The sequence below is a fragment of the Chironomus tepperi genome, unplaced genomic scaffold (assembly GCF_022539635.2).
Source record: "Chironomus tepperi strain 1889 unplaced genomic scaffold, CSIRO-AGI_Ctep_v1 contig_84, whole genome shotgun sequence".
In the NCBI taxonomy this organism is placed as follows: Eukaryota; Metazoa; Arthropoda; class Insecta; order Diptera; family Chironomidae; genus Chironomus; species Chironomus tepperi.
The window spans coordinates 865,197-875,265 of record NW_027226206.1 but is presented as its reverse complement, the minus strand read 5'-3'; the positions used below and the strand labels follow the sequence as shown (position 1 = coordinate 875,265).

Sequence of the window (10,069 nt, the reverse complement as noted above, 5' to 3'; positions counted from 1 at the left end):
TTCCTTACTTACTAATTCCCCAAAATAAAATCATCTAACACGTTGAATCAAACTAATACAAAATTAAAACCTTCCAATTAACAAATAATAGTAACTAATAGAAAATCGTCCATAGTAACAATAATTTAACAAACTAAACAAAAAAAACTCAAAATTTTACCCCTTAAGTCAGTCTATAAGTTTACAAAACTAATAGCAAACAATTTTTCCAGTGTCAGTTTCTCAATAACAAATCAGCAAAACAGTATCAAGGAAGGAATAAATTTTCCATTTATTTATCGCGAAAAAATTATCAGCCAGAACAAGAACAAAAAAAAAAGAAATAAACAGAAGCAAAAATCCAATGAATTTTCAACAATCGGAAGAGCATCAAGAGAGAAAAATGTTGGTGGCGGATGAGAAAGCAGACAATTTAAAATGTCTCGTTGGAAATTGGCCGAGCAAGCAATTGTTGCAAAAAGTAAGTACGAAAGTCATGACTACAAGAAATAAATAAATAGCAGCATCGAGTAATAGCAAAAATTACCATTTATAATACTTCCTTCTTCCTGACTTCTCTTGTCGTTGTCATCCTCCCCAGCTACTTGTTTTCTTCCGTTTTCATTCGATTATTGTGGAATTGAAAAAAATGAAAAACTTTTTCATTTTTTTTTTTTTAAATAAACTTTTTATTCATTAAATTTTTAACTTAATTATGTACAAAGTTTGGATACATTTTATTTGTATTTAAATTTTTAAGGATTCTGACTTATCGCCTTCGATCACTTAGTTTTTGATTTTATTTTGAAATTGTTTTGCTTTAATTTATGTTATGGTTTATTCGGTGTTTCGCGACGCAAGACGAGTGTTGAAATTCGCTTGCAACTTTCCGACGTAGTCCTCAATAGAGGGTATTTTTGCTTCAGTATGTAGATCTGATATCCTTTCATATCTTGTTTTGTTGAGAACAATTCTCAAGAATTTGTTTTGTAGTACTTGTAGTTTTTGTAGATGTGTTTTTGCCATCCGTTCAAATGCTGGACAGCCGTATGTGAAGATGGGTCTCACGGCTAGCTTGTAGATGAGAAGTTTGTTTCGAACGTCGAGATGTGAGTTCCTGCTGATGAGGGGATAAAGTAGTCTTAGTGCAGTGTGAGCTCTGTTGGTCACATATTCTACATGCTGCTTTAATGTCACTCTCTTGTCGATTATCATTCCCAGATATTTAGCTTCGGTTTCCCATTTGATGTTTTCGTTGAGGAATTTGATGTTGTCTCTTGGAAGTTGCCTGGAGTACCTATTTGTGATGAATAAGGCTTGAGTCTTCTGTTTGTTGAGATTTATTTTCCATTTGTTCATGTATTGTTGTACTTTTCTTCCAGTGTGTTGTAGATGTGTTACAATATCGGCTGAGTTTTCTGCAGAATGATACAATGCAGTATCATCTGCGAAGAGTGCGATATTGTTGGTTGTTTCTCTTACAATATCAATGTGTAGATGTTGTAAGAGTTGGTGAAAGCACTGCTCCTTGTGGTAATCCGAATTTGATTTCATTGGTTTCTGAGAACTGACCTTTAATAAAAACTGAGAAAGTTCTTTCACTTAGGAAAGATCTTACAGTTTTTATAAGTGGTAGTGGAAACCCTAATTTGATCATTTTAAACAAGAGTCCGTTATGCCAGACTCTGTCAAATGCTTTCTCCACATCTAGGAAGATCATTCCTGTTGATTTCTTCCTGCTTATGTTTTCCTTTGCTGTTTTGATTACTTTGATGAGTTGGTGAGATGTTGATCGTCCTGTGCGAAAGCCACACTGTTGAGTCGGAATGATGTTGTTATCCTCCAGATGCTCGTTTATTCTATTCAGCAATACTCTCTCCAATATTTTGCTTAGGGAACTAAGCAAGCTTATTGGCCTATAGCTGCTCACTTCGTTTGCTGGTTTGCCAGGTTTTGGGATCGGGATTACTTTAGCTTTTTTCCAAACTTTCGGAAAATAGTTAAGTTTGAGACACGTGTTGATGATGAACTTCAAATATTCGAAGCCTTTTGGTGGAAGTATGTTGTTGACATCGTCTAATCCTGGTGCTTTAGGATTTTTCAGATTTCTTACAATGTATGAGATTTCCTCTACATTTGTAAGTTCTGTGCAGTCACTATTTTCTCCTTCCAATGCTTCCTTCACTGCGTTGTCTACTTCCTGGGTATGTACTGGGTTGTTGTCCTCAAGTGGATTTTCGTGAACGAAAATAGTCACTGAGAACGCTGGCTTTTTCCTTATTAGTGATGAATGTTCTATCTGCATCAATCAGCGGTGGCATCGATTTTGAACCTTTCTTGCAATGCTTTGCAATCCTCCAGACTGTTTGGTTTGATGGTTGGATTTCTGAAAGCCGCTTATTCCAGTTTGTATTTTTGAGTTCCTTAATTTTGTCTTTGATGACTTTCTGTAGGATGTTTAATTCAGTTTTGATTTGATTATCTCTGCTACGTTGCCATCTTCGTCGAAGACTTCTTTTCGTCCTGATTAAGTCTTTGATTTCTGGTGTGAGCTTTGTCGATTCAAAGTTGATCTTTCTCTTCTTCACAGTTTTGTTTCTTGAATCCATGATGAGTTCTGAGAATACTTTGATATGATGTTCTATCTCCTCTACGGTGTTGCACGGGTTTTCCAGAGTGCTGTCTTCGATGCGACGAGTTATATAAGATTTAAATTTTTTCCAGTTGGCATTTCTGTAGTCATATCTGTAAACTGTGTTGTCTGTTCTGTCAACTTTGGATGTCCTGATTTGAAAATACACAGCGCAATGGTCACTCATTGCCTCTGTGCATTTTAGTTCTGTAGTGTTCAGACTGGAATTTGAGAGCATTAGGTCGATTGTTGATACAGATTTCGTCGGATCTTCTGGATAATACGTTGGTGAATCGGGGTAGTAGATCATGAACTCCCCGGACATATCCTGTAGTATTGTCCCGGCTTTGTTTGCTACGTTGCAATTCCACTCTCGATGTTTTGCATTGAAGTCTCCGCAGATGTAGTAGTTTCCTCTGATGTTTGTTATTTTGTTGATGTCATCTCTTAGATGATCGTCTATTTCCCTTCCTTTGCTTCCTCCTGGAAGATAGACGGAGAGGATGTGGCAGCTTATTGATTCGTTGATGAAGACTTTTATTCCGATGCATTCTATTAGCTTTGTGTTGTAACTTGGTTGAAGCTGATGTTTTAGATTTCTTTTGACAATGATCGCAACACCACCTTTTGGTCTATCAATGCGATCAAATCGATGAATTACGTAGTCAGGATGCGAGTCTACTTTGGAGTTTGGTTTTAGGAATGTTTCCGATATGCACGCAACATCAACGTTTTGCATGCTGAGGTAGTCGAGAAATGCTAACATCTTATCTGCAAGGCTGTTAGCATTCCAGTAAATTACGTTGATTCTTTGGTGACTACAATCCATGTTGACTCATGTAGATTTTGGCAACTTTTTGGCCGATGGCTTGTTGTACCTGTTCCTCTTTTAGGTACTCTGGCTTTTTGGTGATGATTTCGATGAATGAGTTGATGAAGAACATGCATTCATCGATTGTGCCTTGGGCTGGTGAAATTTGTTCCTTTGTATTACCACTGGATGGAGGTTCAGGATCGACCTTGTTTGTTTCCAAGGTTAGTGAATTGAAGTCTAGGTCCATAATTTCTACAACCTGCGTTGAGTTCTGTTGATGATTGTTATTGGTCTTTGGCTTTGACCTGTTGTTATTTCCATTCCTTCCCCTTCTCCTGTTTCTTCGTGTTTTGTTTTGATTTCACTTTGAGGGTTTCTGTTGTGGATGATTATTTTGCGATTTTATGGTGAATGGTGCAGGTTTCAAAGCTGGTTTTCAATGTCACCGGTTCTGGGATACTCCTAGCTGGTCTTTGTGATGTAAATTGATCAGATCCGCCTTCGTTCACCTGCTTTTGATGTTCAATTCCTTTGTTCCAGCAGGATTTCGTGAATTCAGTTCCAGCAGGATTTCAATTCCTTTGTTCAATGGTCAGTTCGTTCATTGATTCAGTTTCCAATTCGATTATTTGTTTCCTGATGTTGCATTCTTGTGAGATTGCATGTTCAAAGTCACTTTAGTTTTTCAATTCAGTTCAATTCAGTTTTTGAATTCTGTTCAGAGCATTCAGATTCAATTGTCAGTTGCAAACATTTCAACAGTCCGTCAATTCAGCCCATTCAATTCACAGTTCAACCTTTCGAGTTCAAAATTCAGTTCAATAGTCAGGTCGTCAATTCGTGTTCAATTGTTTCATTGTTTTTGACAATTCAGTTCAAACTTTTTCCAGTTCAATTCCATCATTGGAAGTCCGTCAATTCATCTGTTCATATTGAAAGTGGTGTTGTTTTTCAGTTCAAATTCAGTTCCCAACTCTCAGTTGATACAACTTTTGTTTTGAGTTCAATTTTTGACGTTGATCATAAAACTCCTGGGTTGGTTGTTGATCTGGTTCATCAACCTTCATCTCCTGTTCACCACTAGTTCATGGATCGGTGGTGGTCAATTCAGTTCAATTGTTGTCAGTTCAATTCACTTTGTTCAATTCAGTGTTATCAATTTGAAAAATCTGTCAGTTCAATCCTGGCATTTGAGAAGTCAAATTGTTTTTTGTTCAATTTTGCAGATTTTTTGGCTTCAAGATTTCAAGTTGGCTGCGAATTTAGTTCAATTCAGTTCAATTTTGTTTTGAGTTTTCCATCTCAATTCATGTTGCTTTTCGTTGTTCAATCCTCGGTGATGAGTTGTCAAATCTTGTTCAGTTCAATTGTTTTTCAAAGTTCAATTTCCTCGTTGTTGAATTTGTTGTTGTTTCAATTTTGCAACAAGTTCAAAACACGTCTGAACAGTTGAACTGAATTCAGTTCAATCTCAGTTCAATTGGAGCTTTTGAGTTAATTGCGGAGCGAATCAATCTGTTCACGGACCGACGTGATTTTGAGATGAAAAAAAAACAATTCAGTTCAAAAAATTGTGAGTTCAATTCAGTTCTGTAATCCTTAATATTTCAGTTCAATTCAGTTCAATTCAGTTCAATTCAGTTCAATTCAGTTCAATTCAGTTCAATTCAGTTCAATTCAGTTCAATTCAGTTCAATTCAGTTCAATTCAGTTCAATTCAGTTCAATTCAGTTCAATTCAGTTCAATTCAGTTCAATTCAGTTCAATTCAGTTCAATTCAGTTCAATTCAGTTCAATTCAGTTCAATTCAGTTCAATTCAGTTCAATTCAGTTCAATTCAGTTCAATTCAGTTCAATTCAGTTCAATTCAGTTCAATTCAGTTCAATTCAGTTCAATTCAGTTCAATTCAGTTCAATTCAGTTCAATTCAGTTCAATTCAGTTCAATTCAGTTCAATTCAGTTCAATTCAGTTCAATTCAGTTCAATTCAGTTCAATTCAGTTCAATTCAGTTCAATTCAGTTCAATTCAGTTCAATTCAGTTCAATTCAGTTCAATTCAATATTTATGCGCTCTATCCATCATATCCCAAACTGCATTCTAACTTAATTATTTTCTGTCTCATTTAAAAATAACGAAACAAGCAGCACAACAGTAAGCGAGAAGAGGAAGAGCTCTCGGAGTTTGTTAAGAAGCGAGAAAAAGGCGAATTGTTGATACAAAAAACAGCACGTCTTTATGAAAATTTCTTGGCACCAATTCAACAGCAACCGTTGGTCGAGAAGACATTCATAGCATTTGACCAAATAGTTCAATTAATTGCATGCGAGATGCCAACAATGAGTCCACAAAATGAGCCATTGGCATTATCAGTTGTTGCTAATGAACCGCACATAAATGAATGTCAGGAAATAGATCAACAATGTGGACTTTCATGTGCCCCGTCGTCACAGCTTATTACGAGAAATGCTTTTGTAATTCGACATCCCATCAATCAGCGACAGAAATCACAACATGATGCATTTTACAGTTCTAGTGCCGTAAATTGCAATTTACAGTCGTCTGTTGAATATTTGAAGTATGGACAAGATTTTACACTGGAATGTTATGCGTCAAATAAGCAACAAAGGAACCCGCTTCTCGTCTATTCGATGCCAAAAAATCCATTCGCATCAAGTATGTCCAACAATGTCGCATTCAAGTCAAAAGGTGAAATGAAACAATTTGTTGGATTAGCATTACAAAAGTCTCATATTAGCGCTGACAATAGTAAGTCAATGGCTAATATGAAACATCATGCTTTGACATCAACGGATGAATCAATACCGACTGCATTCTTTCACTGGCGCATTCATCATGCAAATCCTGAAATTCGTTATGAAATGATTGGTGAAAATATTCCGGTATGTATGTGTGGAAGTGATGAGATTTCAATGAATAATGCGTGAATTATTGGGTACAATGAAGACTTGTGGACATTTTATGTGGTTTAATATGAAAATCCATTTCTGAACTACTTTAATTCTCAGAAGGCACATGGCGTGAATAAGTCGACAGACTGAATTTTCAAAAATGAGTTCTTTTGGGTTAATCGGGACACTTCAGTTTGGTACTATTGGCGTGAATAACTTTGATATTTTGTCCTGGCTATTCAAAGACTCTGGTTAAATTAGGTTAGAAACTTGCAGCAAAATCTGACCTCACTGGGTTCTCACTCTCAAGTTATATTGATGTAAGGACATTATTTTAATACTTTATCATGTCTTGAGATCAGATTTTGCATTCTATCGTTTCAAGGTCCAAAGTCAAGCTAGTCTAGACAACACTATTTTCTGACTTATTCATTATATGTGCCTTTCAGAACTCATTTTTCCCTAATAGACAACGAAGATTTTTATCTAATTAAGCATGCTCATGAGTATATTCAATCAATTTACTTGAGCATGCTCATTGAGTTTCCCAAAATCCCAGTCCCGTAACATATTCGGGACTCGGAACGGGACTTTCCCGGTCACAGTCCCGATTTCGAGAAAGCATTGCTTTGATTTGAGAGCATACTCAAGACAATGCCCCTTGCCTGTTGGGGTTTATTGAGAATTTGATTCTGAAATTCAAGGCATGAAGAACCAGGATGATTTTTAGGCAACAAACAAGAATCAGACACTCCAAAAGTCATAATACATGAAAAGTACAGTAAGGACAGCACAATGCTCTGAAGTGTCTGACCCTAGGCACTATATTAGGAGCAAATCAGGAGTTTTGTCCTGGAAAACTCTAGAAAATTGAAAAGCTTTGTCCAAAAAAAGGGTTGATCCAACCCTCAATGACCCAATTCCCTTTAAATCCAAAAAAGTAATCATTTTGCTAGTTATCTTACCCACACCTTAACCTATCCCCAAAATGATTGATCGAAAAAGCTAATGAATTTTCACATTTTTCTTTTCATTCAATTCCCAAACAATAACAACATTGTCAACTCATATGCTGCCTTGTTTCTTCTTCATTTCACCTTCTACGAATTCATTAAAAATATTTTATCTACGGCTATGCTTAAAATCAATGGAATGAAAAAAAAAAAACACTCAACGCAAATCTTCATGGACTCATCTTCATCGGGCCGACACAATCGATGTGGAACGAATGAACCGAAACACGCAATAAAAATGGAAATAGATTAATGCAAAAGTGATTGTGGAGCATAGAAGTACGAGGAATAATTTATGCTGTGAGAAGGCAATGTTCTTAACTATTTTTGGAACGGTAAGGCTTAAAGCACATAATTTTTGTTTTTTTTGTTATCTATGATAAGGTTCGCACTCATTTCCGAGAAGCATAAATTGGAATTTGCTGTGGTTTGGTTGTGTCTATGCTGAACATTTTGGATTAATCCTTATGGTATGAAGAGCTGCAAACTGAACATTTGACAAAATTGAGTCAAAACTTTCAAATAGTCCCCAGCTCGGCATTATCTCCCCCGCAAGGGATTAAATACTTTCTAAGCCATTACAATGTTTTAATTTCCTCTCATTCATTTATGCTTACTCTTGCAGTTTCCACTTTGTGCGAACAGAACAAGATAAAGTTTCTCCTCTTTTTTTTTACTGATGATGCTTTGAATGCAAAGTCATATTTAATGAAATTGAATTAATTAATGTTCGTGGAATGAAATCCATACATGGGTAAAAAGTTTAAGTCTGAAAGAGAACATTGAAACACTTGAAATTAATTGTAACTGAATATTAAAAAGTTTTGAATTGTGTAATGTAAGAGGGGGATTTCTAGTGGATTTACGATATAAGGAAGTTTTTTGATTAAAAAAAAATCTAGGATTTTGTAGGAGCTAACTAATGATTTTTTAGTGTGATGCGAAGTTGCGTAACTGATATGCAGCATTTCTTACTTTGAAGTCTTGACACTTTGTGTTCACATCAAACATGCGAAACTTGCTTTATTGACAATGCATATTTTGGTACGTGTAATTACGCTTCATGTTCCTGACTCGACTAAATGTAAAGAAGCATTAAGCAATTAAAGTAAATATACTTCAGAAAAGGACAAATTTCGGCTCGTAGAAATGCCCCAAAATGAGGATCTAGACCATCATAACTCTGGAACTAGACCAATTCAATGAAACCCGATTTTAAGTTAGAGTCAAGTATTTGGCACAGGATTCTTGGTCATTTTAAGCTTTTGTTTTCATGGTGGGACTCAAAGTGACGACTTTGAGTTATAACAAAATTTGAGATGATGCCTTGGTGATTAATCCACAGAGAGGCTAAAGTGTTGAATAACTGAATAAAATTCAATTTTGCTGTAGAGAACTCTTTTAGCATTATTTACTGAAACTGTTCAGTTCCCTATCTTCTGAGTAAGAGTAAAAATTGGACAGTTCTCTTTAACCTATTGCTACTAATGGGTGCTTGTTAAGAAGTGAGACAATCCCCCCTTTTGATACTGAGCACCATTCTCTAATTGGTACAGGTATTTACGTTGAGCAAACTTTCGAGAGTATGTTCTTTGCCTGTTAGGCCGTCCAACGCTTAAGAATTGGATTGCCGATTCTTTCGCTACTACTTAGGGCATGCTAGGAATTCATTAAAAAAGTTGAACAATCCAATTCTATACTTTCCTTAGTTCCGGTAGATTTTCGGGACTCTGGACGGGACTTTTCAGTCCCGGACCCGACATCGAGAAAGCATATCCAATTCATCGATACTTTAAAATGATTTTATATCAATTTTAAATTTATTTTTACAAAATTTATATGCTAAATTGCATTGTATAATCATCCATAAAATTAAATTATTAAAGGTTTATCAAGCATAAAGCATAACACTAAACCATCTACCTCAAAATTTCCCTCAATATTTATTCACAAATTTCTCGAAAATATTTCCAAATCAGCACAATAAAGTAAATTCTAAACTACCTTTATTCTCCATTTCTCCACAGGAATGTGGTGTCTCATGTCACACGGAAAGGAATATTTATGGCAAGGAAACGGAGTCAAATATTTGGCAAATTTCAGCAAAGACAACAGAATTCTAGGAACTTGATGAATTTAAATTGAAAATTATCATGTGAGTCTGTTCCTAATCCTACTGTCTATCTCCTGTGCTTGATAATAGGAATAAAAAGATATGAATCTATGATGGAGCTGAATATAATGTCTATTTCTCCACCAAATTCTGTCCTTTTGTATCAAACATAAAAGTTTATTGTCAATTAGACGAGATTGTAAAGAAAAATATCTTTTTAAATGGACGTGAATGACACATAATTAAAGTATAAAATGAGGCGAGAAGGAAACTTTTTTCCCTTTTTTGCTGCTAGACTAAAAATTACCCAAATTAAAACTTTTCATTCACTTCGCATTTATTTCCTCTCTTTTTTTCTATTATTTTTCGACTAGATATATATATTGCAGATGATGATGATGATATAGATAATTTTTCTTTTTCAAGTGAGCGAACTTCATAAGATGGGAAATGACAAAAAAATAAAGAATAATTTTTAAGAATGGAAAGTTTTTCTTGTACTTTTCTTTTCAATTTCCTTTGCTGAATGAATCATTCATTTCTCATTTCGCTTTTTGATGCTTTTTGCCTTTTTCTTTTTTTTTTTGTACCTTTTAAGACAATTTTT

At 35.3% G+C, this 10,069-nt stretch overlaps 1 protein-coding gene across 1 annotated transcript; it reads left to right on the top strand.

Annotated features, from left to right (window-relative positions):
- The first annotated feature begins 382 nt into the window (after positions 1–382).
- Positions 383–9,472, top strand: LOC139085830 (cilia- and flagella-associated protein 161-like). The gene is made up of 3 exons (XM_070634000.1): positions 383–460; positions 5,572–6,327; positions 9,377–9,472. The coding sequence occupies exons 1-3, from the start codon at positions 383–385 to the stop codon at positions 9,470–9,472; spliced, it is 930 nt and encodes a 309-aa protein (XP_070490101.1).
- The last annotated feature ends 597 nt before the right edge of the window (positions 9,473–10,069 follow it).

Bases quoted from the DNA above. Each gene is read 5' to 3' on its own strand.
- LOC139085830 (XM_070634000.1), top strand. From the start codon at position 383: ATGTTGGTGGCGGATGAGAAAGCAGACAATTTAAAATGTCTCGTTGGA. The intron at 461-5,571 runs GTAAGTACGAAA...CGAAACAAGCAG, and splicing joins GCAAGCAATTGTTGCAAAAA to CACAACAGTAAGCGAGAAGA. The intron at 6,328-9,376 runs GTATGTATGTGT...ATTTCTCCACAG, and splicing joins TGATTGGTGAAAATATTCCG to GAATGTGGTGTCTCATGTCA.